Raw genomic sequence first — 20,307 nt, 5'->3', positions numbered from 1 at the left:
TGCTGAGGACCAGAGTTAGTTCTACAACACTCATGTAGGGCAACATAAAACTGCATGTAACTCCAGCTCCAGGGTATCTGATACTCTCTTCTGGCCTCCATGGCCACACACTTGTACACACACACACACACACACACACACACACACACACACAAATAAGTAAAACACCTATATTTCCTTTTTGAATTTTTCCTATTAGTTACATTTACATTTATCAACATGATTGACATTTTAAGGAATTCTTTGATCATACTTTATATTAAAATCACTTAGATCTTAACCAACAGCTAAATTAATGAAGAATATGCTTTTTCTTCCCCCAACAACCATTAACTGTCTATAAATTTTCAAGGAGGGTTGAGAGTTTGTCAGCCCCTCCCCTCTCCTTGATAGTATGTCAGCAGGCCCAATCTTGTACAAGTAATCTCAGCTTCTATGAAGTTAACAGTGCCCAGAACACAGCGTTCCCACACCCTCTACCCCATCTTCTAGCTCTTACATTCTTTCTATTCCCTCTTTACAATGCTCCCTGAGGCTTGGAAAGGGTGATAACAATGTTCCATTTATGACTGCACAGCCAATGGTCACTTATTAGCATCACTTTGATTAGTTATGAGTCTCTGAAGTTACCGCTGATCACTGCAAACGAAGTTTCTCTGTCCCAAATTGACAGCCGTACAAAAGTATGTCCTAATTGGTAATCAAAATCCTTCTCTACCCAGTATGTTACACTTTATTTATGTCCATTTTTTCATTTTAAATCTGCACTATTTGAATTTTAGCATTAATTAAAATCACAGCTAAGGAAATAATGCTCTTTTGAAAAAGTGTGGATTTTCTGGAAAAAGAAGAAGTTATGTATTCATATGTGTGTACATATACAAACATTTTCCTTTTTTAGAAAAAGAAATTAATTTTCCATTCCCATAGACTTCTAAAATGCTTTTATAATAATTATCTATTTATGATATGCTAGACATTTTACAGAAAGCATTGATAATGAGCAACTTACCTTGTCGATTTTTTAAAAAAAATAAGCAATATTTGTTAATTCATTTTTTCATTTAAGTATTCTGTTATATGAAACATCCATAGATATTAGAAAGGATGCAGAAACAAGTCTTTACCTTTAGGGACTATAATAAAATCTGATAGAAAGAAAAGGATGTTTAGGGAAGTAAATAAAATGGAAAATGGAAAGTCATGTGGCTTGAGGAGGGCCAGCCAAGAGCATCATTGCGAAGAAGAACGAAGACAGCAGGGTGGTCCCTCAGCGGCGGCAGAAGATGAGCAGGCACTGTGCATTTGGGGAAATGAGGAAGGACAGTTTTGGAGGATGCAGAATTGTAGATAGGAGAGTACTTGCTAATTAGAATAAACACACTGTAAATTGAGTGTAAGTGCTATACCAGAGTACAGATGGATAGCTGAGAAGTTTGACTGATGTATATTTATCCACAACCTTGGCAGAGGTAAGTTTGTGACTTAGCAAAAGCCACCGAGAATGCAATGACAAGAGGAAGCGGGAAGGGAAGAAAAACTAATCTTTGGGTTAATGATTCAGCTGAAGTCATTGGATTTGAGTTTTCAGAGTATATATTTTGGAGTTTCTGATTTAGAAAAACTTAAAAGTACATTTTATGTGTTATGCATTGTTTTGCAAGAAGTCATTACCAATCACCAAATGCCTTTAAAAATTATATTCAGGCGAGAGTGCAAGTTTGAATATGATTGAAGCACAATGTACATGTAATTTTCATCCACAAATATTATACATTGTTTTAAAAATATTATCTTATTTTATGTGTATGAGCAATTTGCCTGTATGTATGTAAGTGCCATGCCCACGGAGGTCAGAAGAGGGTGTCGGATTTCCTGGAAATGGAATTATGAACGGTTGTTGGCTGCCGTGTGGCTACTGGAAACCGAACTGTGGCCCTCTGCAAGAGCAGCCAGTGCTCTTAACCACTGAGCCAGCTCTCCAGCCCCAATACATTAGTAGTTTTTTAAATGAAAAAAGCCACACACAATCTTGATTGACATTTCGAAAGCAGTCTAGTATTCACATGCTGAATAACTTTAAATGTGCTCCTGCAGTATGTAAGGTCAAATGCATGCTGATAGTTTTCAAATGAATGCAGTATGTTTCCAATTTGTCTCTTCATGTATTCTAATGTAAAATATGTGCATATTGTATTCTCAATACATGTAAATTATATTCTTATATTTCCACCAGAAAATGAGATTTCTGAAAGTGCTAAATCAGTTCCTTTCCTCACCCAGGTCACTGACATGATGCTTCAGGACAAACCCTACCCAGACTGGGGAAAATCAGCAAGAGCTTTCTGGAAGAAAGGAAATATTAGGATCATTTTATTCTGGTAGGAAGTCATTTTATTTGTTTATTTCCATCTTGCCTCATTCACTAAATGAGTTGGGTGTAATTTTCCTTAGGAGTGTAGAATTCTTTCTAGGAAGGTCACGGTGCCCCACTAAGGTCATTAGACCAATATCTTATGGGTTTATTGCTTACATATAGCTCATGTACTGACTTATAAGAAAGAAAATTTTCTAATACAGTGATATACTATTTGACCTCAAGTAGACAGGTTTTTGACTCAGCAAAAACAAGCTATAATTTTCTTCAGTGAAATGTGATATATAAACCTACCTCCTGCATACATGAAATTGCCTAGTCCATTTCACAGGATATGATTTTACTCTGAGGATATTTGATACCCAGAAGGAACCTCTTTACAAACTGTCTGGCTCATTGGCATTTCTTCTTTACATGATTTCCTTTCTTGCTTCAGCACTATCAAAGAAATTAAAGAGCAAGTCATGTCTGAAACGACTTTGTTTTGGCTGCGGGTCATTCTTTCTGCAGGGTGGTTTTCTCTCACATATGTGAATGTATGTATACTAAAGCTCAGACACATTGTCACTGATAGCAGCTGCTTCTGGACAAGTATAGCGTGTGCACTGAAACAAAATAAGGAAGATCTGTTTATTCTTAGATTTAATTCTATTTTTCTTCATTTAAATATGAAAGCGGGCTCGAGCGATGGCTCAGCGGTTACGATGGCTTCTGGTTGTTCTTGCAGAAGACCCAGGTTCGAATCCCAGCATCCACATGGCAGCTAACAACTGTCGGTAACTCCAGTTCCAGGGGATCCAACAGCCTGTTCTGTCCTCCACGGGCATTGCACGACATGGGTGCACTTACCTACATGCAGGCAATACACACGTACACATAAAATTTAAAAAAATTTAAATATGAAAGCTACAGAAATCATAGTAACTAAGTACTTGGAGAAAATAAATACACAATATTATCTTTGGAACTTTGGCACTGTCATTAAATATTCCTAGCAATATATGACATTTTGGACTCAATTATTAACAGGTAAACAAAGTGAATTTTTCTCTTTTTTTCCTTTTTAAAATTTTATTTATTATTTTTATTGTATGTTTATGTACATCCAATGCAATGCCCATGGAGGTCAGAAGAGGCTGTCGGATCCCTGGGACTGGAGTTACAGTTGTTAACTGTCATGTGGATGCTGGGATTCGAACCCTGGTCTTCTGCAAGAACAACCAATGTTCTTAACCACTAAGCCATCTCTCCAGCCCCACAAAGTGAATTTTTCAATAATGTGAAAATGAATAGAATTTTGCCACACACACAGACACAGAGACACACAGATACACACACATTGTTTATAAACTCATGTACCTTGTGTGAATAACACATAACACTTATAAAAAATATTTATAAAAGATATGTTTGGCTCCAGGTGCCAGACTGTTGTATATATTTGCTCATTTTATCCCAGCAACCCTACAGAGTAGGTGCACTTATCATAGACGCAGGTCTCTGAGGACATTAGTCATTAGAAATGACTGTGCCTAAGGGAATGGGTGTGCCAGCATTCAGCCAATTAGCTTTAATTTTTCTTCAGCTAATTGACCTGCATATAAACTTGAGATCCTGGACTTTCCACACTATAGAATTCTCTACAATGGTTGGAAGAATGATCATTTGAAAGGGGATAGACTCTAATATTAAAGATGTTAGTCTACTACTTCTCTGAAAACAATATCCGTTATTATGGTCAAACAAATTTGTGCTGCTCAAAGTCAGCCCACTGAGGGTTATTCACTGCCAGGTACCAGGGTCAAGTACTGCAAAGGCAGCTTGTATACAGAAATATTAAGGCCCTACAATTTTCTCATTAGCTATTCTGTTCGTTAAGGCTTGATTTGGATGTGTGCGTGCGTGCGTGCGTGCGTAGGCCAGAGTTGATATGGTATATTTTCCTTAATAGCTCTCCATCATATTATTTGAAACAGCATCTCTGAACCTAGAGCTGATGAATTCTTCTAGAATGGCTGGCGAGCAAAGCCTAGGAAACCCTCCTGTAGCTGGCACCCCAGTGCTGGATGTATAGGTCATTGTCCCATGCCCAGCTTGTATGTAGGTGCTTAGTATTGAACTCAGGCCTTTTTGTTTGTGAGGCAAACACTTTGCCAACCGAACCATCTCCCCAGCCCCTCCTTAGCTACCCCCAATCACAGTTGTTTCAGAAGACAGGAATCCAAGTTAGATGCTTCCTGAAGCATCCCAATATTATTTTTCCTCTTGAGCATTGCTACTCTTTTATATAAAGAGTTTAGTTTCGTATATAGGATGACATACTCCCACTGAGTAATATAAATCATAGCTTCATTGCTTAAAAGTTATAACTTAGTTATAGTCATTAGCAAATAGATACAATTCTTACATGAAGAACAAACAAAAATTTATACTCATTCTTGTAGTCATTGTTCATATACATTATTAATAGATAATACATTTGAGTCTTGTCTTTCTCCGTGATTCCAGTCACAGAGCATAAAATAACTGAAGAAGCATTTAGGTACCACGTTGATAGCCTTTTTTAATACATGTTGGTATAGCTAGGTTATCGTCACAACTTTATCATTATTTTTAAAAAGGTATATCTGATGCAAAAAGTACAAAACGGAATTTGTGTTGAGAGCAAGTAAAACTTTGTTTTTGTTCATAAATTTCAGATAAAACAGACTTAGCAATTATAAAGGCATTTGTTTTACTTTATAGCCTTAGGAAATAAAATATAGAAATTATCTTGATGGCTCTAGATTAAAGAATATTTGCCTATTGCATACCACTTACTCAAAAGGGGGTGTTTTCTTTTGATTTAATTCAGGTTAGAAAAACTATTAATATGTGAACAAATCTCTGTAGGAGCACATGCACAGTGTGGGTCTGTGCAACAGTTTGAACAACAGGAAGTCTATACAGTGTGCAATCTGTCCTAGTGATGGTATCTACCTGCTTTAACTTGCAAATGCCTACCTGAAGCGTTATCATTTGCAAGTGTATGGTTGTGTAGTTCCTCTAGTCTATATTGAAAAACCAGTTCCACTTCTAACTGCAGAAGCACTCAGTTTAGGGTCGGGTTGGACCATTGATTGATTAATCTCCCTTACCAGCTTATATAGCACCCTCCGGAACTATGAGAGCTTAACTTCGGTTTAGAAGGTCTCCAAGGAAGTTCCTGCTCCATTGCTCCAAGTCCTGTGTCTGAAGTATGTCTTGTCTTCAGCAGTAGGATCTCATCTTCCAGTTCTGAGAGATAACCAAGATAGCCTGTTATTTTCAGTCTCTTGGACTACTCTGACCAACCACTAAAGGGAGGTCTCTCCTGCTGGCACTGTGTTCCTTGGCATACAGCCCCCCAGGCCGTACATGTGCATTAATGTTCAGGCACCATATGTGCATTTCTCAGGGGACTTCAGAGACAACACATTTCCCTCTGGCTTCCCTAGCTCCCCAAGATCCATTCATCTCTACTCTCCCCCACATCCTACCTCTGTTCTCCCTCCCCAGTCCAAGTTCTCCATTGTTCCTTCCCTCCACCAAATAACACCTGCCTCCCACCATTCCCCCCTCCTGTGTACCCTCCTCCCCAACCGTTGCCCCTCATTTCCTTCTCCCTCCATGACATCTGCTCCCTACTATCTCCCTTTCAGGTTCTTTCTTTTCCTTTACCTCCATGTGTCCTTTCCCTTTACCCGGCTCCTGGTGTTACTCACATATAAAGTGTTGGTGCTAGATCTGCAAATGAGGAACGCGCCTCGGTTGCTTTTCTGTGTTTGTGTTACTTCACTTAGTATAACACTCTCTAGCTCCATCCATTTACCTGCAAATTTCATAATTTCATCTTTTCTTACTGCTGAGTGGAACTCCATTGTGTACATGTACCAGATTTTCATTATCCATTTGTCAGTTGAGGTATTTCTAGGTTGTTTCCATTTCTTAGCTATTGTGAAGAGCTCAGTAACAAACATGGATGTACGGGTATCTCCACAGTATGATGAATCCTTGGGGTATATGCCAAGGAGTGGTATCACTGGATCATATGATAGGTTCGTTTTTAGTTTTCTGAGAGTTCTCCACACTGCTTTCCATAGTGGTTTCAGGAGTTTGCAATCTCACCAACAGTGAATGAGTGTTACCCTTTCTCCACGTCCTTGCCAGGTTTTGGAGTCTTTTGTTCTCTTGATCTTAGCCAGCATGACGGGGGTAAGATGAAATCTTAAAGTGGTTTTTATCTGCATTTCTCTTAATTACTAAGGATGTTGAGCACTTTTGAAGGTGCTTCTTAGCCACTTTTATTTCTTCATTTGAGAACTCTCTGTTTAGGTCTAGCACCCATCTTTTTATTCAGTCATTTATTTCTTGTTTCTTTGTTTTTCTGAGTTCTTTGTATATTCTGGGTATTAATCCTCTGTTGGATGTGTAGCTGGTGAAGATTTTTCTCCCACTAAGTGGGTTTCCTCTTCACCTCCTTGGTGGTTTGTTTTGCTGTACAGAACTTTGTAGCTTAATGAGGTCACACTTGTTGATCTTGACCTTAATGCCTGAGCAGCTGATGTCGGATTTAGAAAGTCCTTTCCTATGCCTGTAGGTTTTGCTGAAATTCCAGCCACTGATGAAGAAGTAAAGTCTCTAGTAGGGCATGATGAATTCAGACGTGGACATATTGGGCTTGGGGTGTTCACAGAGCATAGAGATGGCCAGTAAACAGCTATGTGGATATGGATCTTGGTAACAGGGTCTGAGACAGAACAATAGGAAAAGTTTGTATTTCAGTTTATACTTGTACTCTGTCTAGGTCGTAGCTACATATAGATGGTGCTGGAAGGGTGAGGGTAGATGCAGAGTAAGAAAAGCAACCTCCTGAGATAGCACTCACTTATTTAGAAACAGACAGATGAAGAGGATCCGAGTGAGGAAGAGGGAGGAGAGCGGGAAGATTGTGTCATAGACATCAAGGGTTTATCATGTCACGTGACAGTGTCCATGGCTAGATGCTGACAGTGGACCACGCAAGTCTCAATGCCAAGTTTCCATGGTCTTAAACTCTGAGGAGACCGGGTGCTGACCTTGGCTAGTTGGTTTTCCAGAATGAAGCTGACAGAAGCCAGACCCTTTCAAGGTCAAGCCTTGCCTAGGATAGGAGGAACTGGGAACAGAGAATACAGCTAAAGGGTGGGCAAGAAGATTGGGACGATATGTTCATAAATTAATATTTCCTAGAAAAATTGAAATATATTTACTGCTTTGGCTGTTGCTTTGATTTGGCAGACCACATTCATTTCTGTTTAAGAGAAGGAGCTCATTTTGTAATCTAAATATCTAATTAAAACAGCTTTAAATTCTATGGCAAAAAACTTTACCATTTGTTTCACTGTTATTTAATATTAGGAAGATAGAGAATAAATACTATGTTAGATTTTAAATCAAAATACCATCAAAATTTTAATGCATGAAAATGAAATTAGTGATTAAGTTTTTACATATCTCTGCCTTTATCACCCTATTTTGGAGTGGGATTGCTTACCTTCCCATGCCTTTAAGCACAGTGCCCGACACATAGTACACACGACATGCATTTCTGCTGAGTTATTTACTGTGCGGAGGGCTTCTAATTTACCTGCTTTGTGGTAATTGTAAAAATTAATTCAGATAGAAGATTTCATTGAAAATCATAAGTCAATAATTTAAATTATTTCGGCTTGTGACTATTGAATGCTTTGTAATAGCTGAAAAGCCTTATGAGTATTTTTTTCTGAAAGGAATAGAAATATTTGATTCTAGAGTTTTAAAAATTATCTTAGCCCAAAATCATGTGTTCTGCATACACCTGTAAAGTTCACTAAAGTTCTGAAGTATGTAAGCCTGTAATGCTGCATCATACCACTACCCTGAAAGTGTCAGTCTTAGAGATATTTTCTTCATTCCTTAAAAATAAGTGACATTTAAGAGAATAAACAAATAAGCTAGTTATGGATTTCTTTAAGCAATAGGCCTCACTACTGGCCTTTCTTCCAGTAATTAAAGCCTAGATAGGAGCACTGAGCCCAAGAACAGTCCTCGGGTTTGCAAATCTTCGAAAGAAAATTCCATTTGCTCTATAAAAACTTGCAAATACTGCGTAGGGAATCTCCACAGCACTCACTGGAGAACGTAGCTAATCCTTTTCCATTTTAAATTTGATAGTTGAGTGGCAACCTCTGCCGAGCCACAAGACCTATACCGTACGTAGGTTTCTAAAGTACAGGCCATGTTCACAAACACCCCCAGCTTCACATATAGTAGTATAAGTGCACAAATTTAAAACAGAAACAATAAATTGTGGGAAAGAGGAAGCAGCATTTAACCAAGTTGAGCAGTGTGGGAATCTTTGCTATCTCGGCGTCCTTCCTTGCTCAGGATAGAATCCTCCGCTGCCGCCATCTCCAGTTCATAAAATTTCAGGAACCTACATTAACCACACTCCGATTGCTCCTGTCAGAAAGCTCAGACACTAACACTTGTGCATCTTCACAACTTCCAGTAGCCATTAATGAAATGCATTGACGTATTCATCTTCATCCTATAAATGTTTACAAAGTCACCACCAGGCAGTGCCTCACTGAGAAAAATGCTACCAGATCATTTCGTGAATGTCCTCCTTGAGGGCTAGCAGAGTGAGTCACTGGGTAAAGGCACTTGTTACCAAGCTTGATGACCTGAGTTTGATCCCTGGGATCCACATGGTGTTAAGAAAGAACCGATTTCTGAAAACTGAGGGCTGGTGAGATGGTGAGATGGTTCAGTGGGTAAAGACATCTGCCCCCTAGACTGAGGACCCGAGTTCAATTCTCAGGACCCACATAGTGGAAGAAGAAGGCCAACTCCTATAAATTGTCTTCTGATCTCAGTGTACCCTCGTGACATGCGCGTGCCCCCCCACGCACACAGACACACTCCACACTCTAGATAGTAAATTATAAATAAATAAATAATACATTTTTTTTAAAAAGTACTCCTTGAAAAAAATGTCCAATTTGTATGCCTTGATCAACACCTTCCTGTTTGAATTAAGATTTTTGTATTTAGAGGACAATTATAACAAAATAGCTGTCATTCTTTGACTGGGCTGGCTTATAACTGTCCATATTTTTCAGATTGAACGAGGTACATCAGTAAAACCTCGGTGTCCTAGAGGAGCAGCTGGTTGCTTGGTGCTCACGAGTCACTGTACTTTAGATCTGGTATGAGATTGATGATGTGTCAACTCAATTCTATGCTACTAGAAATTCACAGCTGATTGGCTTTAGAACCAAAATTGTTAACAACGAATTTTCTTCTGTCCTTTTCGTCATGATTACCAAATGACAACAAATCATTATCTGTTTTGTGAGTCAGGGATCAAAACTAAGGCAGGTAGAAAGTGCAGTCTAAGTTTTGCCCCAGACAAGCCTGGAGTGCGGCAGTACCTACCGATGATCAGTCTCGTTCTGCGATCAGAGAGCGACTCACTCATGTCATTGATGCTGCTGCAGCCAGTCCACAATTCCCATTCTTGTTTTCAGAATATCACTTTTCTACATCTCTTCCGCTAGTCAGAGCTCCTTCTGTACGTCTTCTGTCTTTGTAAGTACTGATTTCTTTGTTCAGTGTTGGGGATTGAACCTAGGGCCTTGTATACACCAGTAAGTATTCTCCCATTGAGCTATGTATCTAGCCCTAGCCCTGTTTTATTTTACATTTTAATAGATGTTTAGCAAATTTCATGCTATACATCTTGATCATATTTAGACCCTCTCCTCTATCCATACCTGCAAAGCCCCCACACCAGATTTTATGCATTCTGTCACATATGTTACAGCTTATCTAGTCATGTTTGTGTCTGCAAATGTCCCTCAGTGTGAGTCCATCCATGGGAGCCTAGCAACCTATTTAGTGTCGCTCTCTTATAGAAAGAAAACCAACGCTTCCTCTACCAGTAACTCATCAGTTGCCAATAGTTCCTCAACAGAGGTTGGGTTTTCTTACCCAATTCTCCACTTCCGAGTTGGGTTTTTGTCTTGTTTGGGTCTTGTCAAGCTGTCACCATTGCAGTGAGTTCATTTTTTTTATTCTGAGACAAAGTTGCCCAGGCTGCTGTTGAATTTACTGTATCATCCAGGCAGGCCTTGTGCTTGTGTTCCTACCTCAGCCCCTGAGTAGCTGAGATGATAGTCCTGAACCCCAACACCAAGTTAAACACTGAGAAACTTTGTTGTTTGGTTTTGTTCCTGGGAAGTTTTCTGGCAGCCAGAGGCAGAACCTACAAGGAGGTATCACACATAGGGCCTCTTCGTGTTTGTTTTCATGGTGGTTAAAGAAAACCTGCTGATAATCACTGGGCCTGTGAGTCATCACTTTCCTCTAGAAACTGAACAGAAACCAATGTCACCATATGTAGCCTAGGCATAACTTTGTTATAAGCCAGAGAAAAGGCCAAGCTTTCCTCTTCACCCTTTTCTTTTAATTTGTTCAGTGGGAGAAGGCATTGTACCTCATGTGCAATAGTGAACAAAACCCGTACCTTGGTGAACAAAGATGTAAAAAGCACTGGAAATTAAATACAATACAGTTTGTTGAGAAGTGAAGAGTCTATATTGCAGAGAACCCAAGATTTGGTTTCCAGCACACTTGTCAGGCAGCTCACAATAATGTGTGAGCTCCAGGGGATCTGAATCCTTTTCTGGATTCTATAGGCACCAGCACACACACACACACACACACACACACACACACACAGAGAGAGAGAGAGAGAGAGAGAGAGAGAGAGAGAGAGAGAGAGAGAGAAATTAAAATAAATCTTAAAAAAACAGCCAATTTTGAAAGAGATGCATCTTAGTCTGGAAATTGTTATTGAATATGTCAATGCTGTTGTAATGAAATGCTTCTTCTTAGTATGTGGTTATTAAATAAATAATTTAAAAAAAGAAAAAAAGGATTATGTGTCATAACCAATTGAGATTTATGTCTTGGAGGAAAGGATGGTTCAACACATGTAAATCAATCATTAACAAAATAAGAGGGAAAAGTCACATGATCATCTCAGCAAATGCACACACAGAAAAAATCTGACAAAATTCAACATTGTTTTGCAGTTTAGAAAATGAAAAGTAACAGTAAAGTTAAAAACCCCTGCCAGGCCAGTTATGGAATGAATATACCTCTACGTTATATAGATTGTGCATGAAAAGCCCACTGCAACATCATAGTTAATGGTATCGAAAGTATGACTTCTTATAAACGAGGCGATGATGCCCACTTTACTCATATGCACTCACCACAGAGAAACAGAGAAAGAGAAACAAACAATAAAGATGCATCTAGATACAGAAAGATTTTGTCAGTCATCTCAGACATGCATCAGACAGGACCTGTCAGTCACTTTTTCTCTACTGAAAAGCCTTATAATCCTATTCCAGAATGAACATCATTTATTGGGTGATTTCTGTGTCACTAGCTCTGGGCTCCTGGCTTATTGCGTCCTTTAATCTGCACTTCTGCTTTACAAAGTCTTACCATTCTTAGCGGTATTCCAATTACAAACACTAATCTATGGTTTTGGTTGCACAGGTAGTGAACAGCAAGGCTGAGATCTGAGTGCCAGTCAGCTCATTTCAAAGCTTGAACACACTTCTCCAAACAGCTTCACTTATTTATTTAACATATTTAATATGATTAACTGTGTTTCTAACATAGAAATTTCTTATAATCTTTTCTTTCTCCTTGCAAATGGTTTTGAGCTGACTAACAAAAGGCATCAAATTCTCCAGGGCTAGAGAGATGGCTGTGTGTGTGCTAGAGTGAGGATGTGAGTTTATAATCCCAGCACCCCTGTGACAGGATGAGATGAGAAGACAGGGGAACCCCAGGAGTCCCCTCATTAGCTGGTGGGGTGTAAGCAGTGAACAAACAGCAAAGAAACCTGGCCACAAGTAAAGTGGAATGCAAGACCCATACCTGAGGCTCACCTCAGACCTCCATATGCATACCTTGCATGGTATGTGCTCTCCATCATCTGTGCGCCCACACAGACATGCCCACACACTCTAAAACACACACATACACACACACACACACACAGACACACACACACACACACAGACACACACACACACACAAACTCTTGGAGTTTATTGACTTATGTTCTAATACCCTCATTATTGACTAATAAATGGAAATAATGTGTTTTGCTCAAGATCACAAAATTAATGTCCTATGGTAATGGATGCCCAGAACTACTGAACCCTGCTTACTAGTCTTTTTAGTCTATCCCATTGCCTCCTATTCTTTTGGTTGTCCTTGTTTTGAAAAATCATCAATACAATTCAAAAATGAAAGAATGTGTTGATGACTGGATATACTTAAGTAACAGTTCTTGAAAGCTAGTAGCAACAAGCAAAACATTCTGTGTAGTTTAAGTTAATGTAATTGTTTGTCATTTTCTCTCAATTATAGGAATTTAGCCAGAAGCTAGAATATAAGATATACTATGTATAGTTTACTATGCCAGTAAACTATGATGTAATAGAAGTTTGCCTTAAGTTTACAGATGAAAAGCCAACTGATATTTTGGTTGTTTGGTTTATCTACAGGGCTTTCAAGGACTTATTCCTATAAAACACATTTGTAAATTTGAAAATAAAGTTTACAGTTAATGTCCTAAATATTGACAATACCAATCCCACCAAAACCATAGCATTTTACCTGGCGTTAAACACTATAGCTAACGGATGGTAGACTCTCCTTTTTGGGAAACAGTGTGTTCACACGTCATAAAAAAAATCTTTGTTAGAGTGCTCCCATATTTTATTTTTCAAGAAGAGATTTGATGACATCCAAATACTTTGCATTATAAAATTCCATGTTCTGAGTGATTTGCTTTGTTACCTAAGGTTAGCAATGTGTTTGGACTGGCATGGAGTGCTTAGAATGATGGATTAAAGCAACTCACTATGACGCCATAAGGAATGCTAAATTATTTTTCACATGCTCCTTCTGTGGAGGACTAGCTAGCCAATAGAAGATACGTTTTGGAAAGTTATTAAATGACATCAGAAGTGGAAGGAAAAAACAATACTCATCTAGGTAATGTTAAAGAATGAAGTTTTGACTTGGAACTGTAAGAATAAGGATAAGATCTAAATGTTAACGTTATATTTTAATTGATAATGCTATTTTTCATAAGGGCAACATTTGACAGTTGTGAGCCTGCTTTACATGTATAGTAGGAATGACCAACTTCGATGAATGGTGCTGATAAGAGCCAAGATTTTTGCCATTGACTGGCAAGGATGTGTATATGCAAGGCTATAATGACCTAAATGGAACTGGATTAGAGTCAGAGACATCACTATGAACACGTTTAGCTTGACATGTCGACACATTGGCACATATAGAAATAATATAAGATATACCTGTGTATGTGTAGAATCTAGGATTTAGTATATTTGTAATGCAACCATGCACCATGTAATGATATTTCAGTCCATGTCAGATCACATATTTGAAAGTGATTCCATAAGATTGTAATGGAGCTGGAAAAATTCCCACCACCTAAGCGTTTTTCATGTATCTTTCTATGTTCAAGTATTTTAGATACTCAAATACTTATGCATTATAACTGCTTGTAATATATATATTGTATGGATTTGGCCTAGGTAATAGACTATACCATATAACTTAGGCATATAGTAGACAATGCCATTTAGGTTTACTAAGAGCATGGTATGATGTCCACACAAATATCAAATCACCTAACAATACATTTCTCAGATTTATTGTTAAGCAAAAATGAATATATGTATATATATACATATATGTATATATCCATTTATACACAAATATATGTATATATGCACATAGATACACAAATGTATACTCATATACATCCAGAATTAGGGTCATCTGCCAAGATAACACTACTTGAATGGCACCTTAGGAGAAATGAGGACAAAACCCAGAGCCTAGAATTTGATGTCTGTTATTATTGTTAAAGGAACCAGGGACTCTGGGAGAAGTGGTAGAGAATATAAAACATGATTCTGGAGATCTTATTCAGCAGGTAAGTAATAATGGGTAAGCACAAAAGAGAAGAGAATAGGCCTTCTATTCCTTTTTCCAGTAAATCCTCCAGTCCGTCAGCTCTTACAGTGTGTGCTTTCATTGCCACCATTTCTGTATAGACCTCAAGGCTGCAGTAAACACAGTCTTCATGTGTCTAGTGATTCCTGATTTCAGTTTAGCGATATCTCAAGTACACATATACAAACGCATGTACGTCCGTATACAATGTTAATAACCTATCTAGAATGTATTTGTGATCTGTAACTCCAAGTGGCTTCCTCATGAGCAAACAGCTGTTAGACTGTGAGGTTTGGAGTTCATCACATTGTATTAAATTACTCTTTAGTGATGCCTGTGAGAGTGTTTGTCAGAGTAGTCCCTCGTGGTGTTCTGTTGCACAGGAGAATGACTATAGCTAATGATCGTATCTTGTGTATTTTAGAAAAGCCAAAAGGAAGGATTTAAAATGTTTTCAGTGTAAAGAAATAACAAATGTTTCAGGAGATAGATTCTATCTTATCACCTTAACCTGAGCATTATAGAGGAGTGTATACAAATATTGAAACATCTCACAGTGTGCCATGAATATGTATAATTTCTGTGTCAATTAAAAAGTAAATGAAATATTTTAAATAGACTCAGAAACCTCAGTCTTATTTGGTAAGTTTGTCTACTGGATAAATATTTGGCTTCTTAGATTTCCTTCTAACACATCCTCTTGCCTTTTCTTCATGTCTTGGTTTATGGAGGAAAGTGCCTACATCTTTTATGATCCATCATTGCCTTAGTCTTTTGTGTAGACAGCAATGGTTAAAGTGCGGCTGGTCTTATCTGATATTTTCCTTCCTAGCCTGAGATTTTGGTCACGAATTCCATCCCCTCGCCCAAATCCCAACCATCTATTGGTCTTGATTCTTGGCATCTTTGCGTCTACTTAGTGGATACAGGAACTTATGGGCCTTGTGTGGAGCTTTGTGGTGTTGAGGGAGAGGAGGTATGTGAAAACACATCAGTCTCATATTTACCAACATCAGTGCCCAAAGGAGCCGAAGTCCTGATGTCATTCTTGTATTGGAAAAGAGCTGCTGCCTTTCTTGCAGCCCGCCTGGAGAAGCCCTGTTGTGCTGGAATGTCTTCATGTTTATCTGACCATTTCTACATGTCACAGCTCTCTTTTTTTAATTGAGCTTTTGTACATTTCATACAACAGTTCTTAATCAAATTCAGACCCCCTCCCTCATCATTGCCCCCATCCCCCATACCGGACCTCATGCACTCCACCGTACATGTTAAGTCCTATCCAGTTAAGCATTTGCACTGAAGCACAGCAAACTACCTCTATTGGTGCAGTGGTGGGGCTGTTATCTGGGGATAATCAACAGCTGTCTAATTGGACTTAAAGCTCTCTCAATGGGAGGGAACTCATGGGTGGCACTGTAAACACAGCCAGATACACATGGCTGGAGAGGTCAGAGATCCTAGAGAAAACCCTCTCTCTGTTATATCTCTAGACAAATGAAGTCTCTTACCATATGTTAAATACGGATCCTTATATTTACAAGCAAGTGGATCGTACCCCACTGATCACCACTGTCTTTTATAGGAGACCTTGATGGTGTTGGGGAGGGAAAAAGCTCTTTCTTATCCGACCTCCTCTGTTTCCTGTGCTTCTTTTACTTCTCGGACTAGAGCGCTGATGGCAGATTTCCTTCCCTTCCCATAGACAGTGTTTCCAAGTGTTCTAACCTTAAGGAAGAACATTATACTGCTTCAACCTTATCGTCCTATGTTTACTGACTTCCTCTAGAGACTTTCCTATACATACGTACACACACAGATGCATGCTTATGCACACATTCGCATCCCTTCAGGCATGTGTAATCTTTAGTTCATGATACTTTCAGAATTTGTCTGCAAGGCTATTCTTGTAGCTGGGTCTGATAATGTAGCCTGTAATAATAGCTTCTTGGGAGACTGAGGCTGGAAGATCACAGATTCAGTGACAGCCTGCGTAACTTGGTGAGTTCCTGTCCTAAAATAAAAAAGGAAAAGGAGGGATGAGGTACAGGTTATTGGTTTAGCTCTTGCCTGGTGTGTGCAAGGCCGTGAGTCCATTATCCTACCAAAAAAGACCATTTTAAAATCTTTTCATCTCTGTATCAGTAGATTTTATAAATTTCAATAACTGTCAATCTGCTTAATAATCCACAAAGTGTATGTTCTTTAAAATGGACTTTCTTGCTCCATCAATGTCAGCTCTGTACACTGGTTAGTCCCCCTTATCTGCCCCTTCATCTGTGCCTAGTCTACAACAAACAGCCAGGAATGGGTGATGAGCCTTTAAAGTCTTTTCCTAAGTAACATCTTGATCTAAAAGAAAAATTTATTTTTGGCAGAATGTCAGGAAGTAGAAAGCATATGAAGTGGGATTTGGAAGTCATCAGCACCTCACTTCTGTGTTACCATGAAATAAGGTCCCTTTTCCCAGTCTGTCTGTCTGTCTGTCTGCCTGTCTGTAGAGCAAGCTTTGCTGTCAACACTCAGTCACTTAACTGTTCGAGAAGCAATGAGCGTTGCTGTGATACCTCAGCAAGTGTGGAGGGTACTCTAGGGCGAGTGGAGGATTTGAAAACACACCTTGCTTGGTTTCAGTTGCCCTTAGCCCTTCCCTCAGTATCCTCAGTGCTGTGTACTGAGAACTTGGGGTAAAGCAGCCACCTCCAGCAGAGGCTTTTATGCAGCATTTACCCCTTCAGTAGGATTGCCCCTGGATATGTCAGCTCTGCCCATGTGAGCAGCCCTGGTATGACAGAAACACTGAGTGCTGAGTTTACTTTGTATTTTCACGCACCGTCACATAGAGGCAGTTGGACTAGGAAAGAAACAGAGAATGTATTAAAGGGAAATACTTCATATATTTTATCCAATCTAGATGGAACATACCATTTATAGGTTTTCCTTCACCTTCCTAAAATATAGCTGGCTGGGACTCTCTTGTAATATACCATGAAATAATGTGGTACTTAATGAAATGAAATTTAACTATCACAGAGAAGAAAGTGACAGGCCAAAAACTGCCATGAAGCTACATTAAAATGTACTTGGCATCCACTTAAATTACCCCACTTGCATTTCAAAAATAGCTCAGTGATAGTGTTTCTGGAATTAAAAGAACAGAACGTTGCCAAGGTTGAAATTATCAAAGACAATTTAGCTTGGTTTTTTTCCCCTATGAATAAATGAACTGATCTTTTTTTCACTTTAGCATGAAATGCATGTGTATAATTATATGAACTTTTATAGAATCTAATTTTGCACCTACATTGTATGAAGATATTCATCACTTGTTTCCATTAAAGAAATTTCAATGTATCAGTATCTTCACCTTTGACCATACCATGGCAGACTTCTCCTCTGCAGCAGACCATAACATGAGATGCAGGTCTCTCAGGTTGATGAACTGGAGACAGCATCTTTGCCCACTTCGTACCCTTGCTAACTGGTGGAAGGTGCCAGGTAAGCCAGCCACAACCTGCTGCATCATAGGAACATTACTTAAACAACTCGTGCTTTAGTCTTCAATCCATTAGCATGTTTGCTTTTTTTTCCTCTTAAATAAGGAGTCAAATAATATAAAACCAACCTCATATTATTGATTTTTACAAAGGCATTTTCCAGGGCCAGGGTGCCTTTGGCTCATTACATGTTATGCTCAATCTCCCACTTATTCAATATTTGCATTACAGGCTCACAGCAGTTAAGTTGACTTGCAGAAACATGACCCTGGGGCACTTTATTATTTGATATTTGAAGTCATGAAAGAAAAGATTCAATCATGTTTAGTCTATTATACTTATGAAAGCAAGAAAATGGATTATTATACTTTAGAAATATTTGCAAGTAGGAATAAAATAGGCTTGGTGGATTTGCTAGAAATTCAGTTTATTCAAGGAGCTCTTTGTGTCTAATCATGCTCAGGCAGAGAAGGCATTGCTGAGACCAAGTCTCATCCACCCATCCCGTCCTCAGACCCTGCACTTCCACAGGGCTGTTTAATACAGAAGAGATCTCTTTGAGCACAGCCTCCCCTCTGCACCAGTAGATTCAGCTCCCTATTGCCTTTACTCGGCTTTCTTCTCAGACTCTCTCACTGCCATTTAATTGTTGAAATGTTTGTTTCCTCAAAGGTGGTAACTACGCCTGTTCAGGTTTCTGTTCCTAATGCCCTCCAAAGTCTGACCACATAGCAACTGACCAGTAAATGTTTATGGAGCATCTTATGTGCCCCAGAATATTTTATATTTAAAGAACTCGAGAGTCAGAAAATTTAATTGATGAATAGGGTTGGGGAAATTACAGGTGACAGAGAGGGACAGGAAAGAGACGGCAGCAAGCAGAGGATGCATCGTCTCTCATGCAGACTTCTAAGAGATATGGAAAGCAGTGGACAGTCTAAATAGGAACATGATGCCTCATTTACATACTTAAGATTGCTCTGGCTGCTGAGAGAAGCAAGGACACCAATTAAGAAGATATTGCAGCCACCGCTGAGCTAGGTCGTGATGACTTAGACTTCGGAGGAGACAGCAGAAATGAAAAGTGGAGAGAAAGCTGACAGGATCTGCTAACTTTTCCTGTATAAGGGGCTTGTTTATTGATTTGACAATAATTATCACCTGTTATATGTCAGTCACTATTTTACACCCTGAACAGGCATGCTGTCAGGATATGCCCTTATATTTTGTGGGGTTATATAGACATTAATAGATCAATGCAATCAATCAATAAACAAATAAATAATTACCAGACAGACTTCAGTCCCATATTGGCTAATGCCATAAATAAGGGGATGCTGTCAAACTAGGTGGCCATGGAAACTCCCATAGATAGTTAACAAAATGAGCCAAGGGATCAGGCAGGTGAAGGTCTAGGACAGAGCAGGCCCAGCAGAGGGATGGCGTGTGGGAGCAGCTTGGCATACTCCCTGAGTAAGAACAGGGCCGAAACAGCTCGTAGGTAGTGCAAAGGGTGAAGGGTCACGTGAGATGATGTTTTAAGAAATACTGGAGGGGAAGAAGTGGTGTGGAGCCCGGGGCCACTATAGAGTATAGCAGGAAGGGTTGTGAAATATTTGGCTAGCTCCAGTTGCTGTATGGAGGATGGATTATAGGCAGACAGTATGCAGAGCATGATCTGGACGAAGCATGTTGACTTAGACCAAACTGATTGCAGTGGGGGATGAGGAGGGGTACATAGAATCATAAGTATGCCTTGCAGAGAAAATATATATGAGAGGCCACTCGTCGATGACTTAGGGTCTTGAGTCCCTGCTTACAGCACTATTTAGAGATGAAAAAACTGGGAAGGCCCAGGTTTGGAGACAAGAATCTGTGCAGGTGTTTACAAAAGAGAAAAGAAAGAAGAAGGTGTGAGTTTTGCCTTTAAATAGCAAAGCATGAAATTTTCAAGTGAGATGCCTACTAAACCTATTGAAATAGGAATGAAGTGTGCTAGCTTAGTTAGGGCCATTTACCTTAGAGACACATCAGTGCCAAGAAAACCAACCCCAAAGCCCTGTGTTTCTGGGTTAGTACAGTCCATCTCCATGATGTCCCCTTGGTGACAACTTTCCCTATCCCAGACCTTCCACAGAGGGCCATGTACTCACGAGGCAGAGCAAAATGTACCAGACACACAGCACCTCTCATGTCCCTCACACAGGGGTTTGGAAGTAAGTCACATCTAGACTTTCCTTCCTTCCTTCCTTCCTTCCTTCCTTCCTTCCTTCCTTCCTTCCTTCCTTCCTTCCTCCCTCCCTCCCT

The 20,307-nt window shown here is 39.3% G+C and overlaps 1 protein-coding gene across 8 annotated transcripts in view; it reads left to right on the top strand.

The window, feature by feature from the left end:
- The window catches only part of Tmem117 (transmembrane protein 117), a 530,788-nt gene that overhangs the window by 346,021 nt on the left and 164,460 nt on the right, over window positions 1–20,307 (top strand). For all 8 annotated transcript variants that reach the window (XM_017796496.2, XM_008826530.3, XM_017796497.1 and 5 more), the window contains exon 5: window positions 2,284–2,381. In XM_017796496.2, the coding sequence (XP_017651985.1) occupies window positions 2,284–2,381 (98 nt within the window). The remainder of the gene's footprint in view (window positions 1–2,283; window positions 2,382–20,307) is intronic.

This window comes from Nannospalax galili, unplaced genomic scaffold, assembly GCF_000622305.1.
Source record: "Nannospalax galili isolate Female #2095 unplaced genomic scaffold, S.galili_v1.0 scaffold232, whole genome shotgun sequence".
Lineage (NCBI taxonomy): Eukaryota > Metazoa > Chordata > Mammalia > Rodentia > Spalacidae > Nannospalax > Nannospalax galili.
Note: the sequence above shows the minus strand (reverse complement) of the source record. Positions and strands in the feature narration are given on the sequence as shown.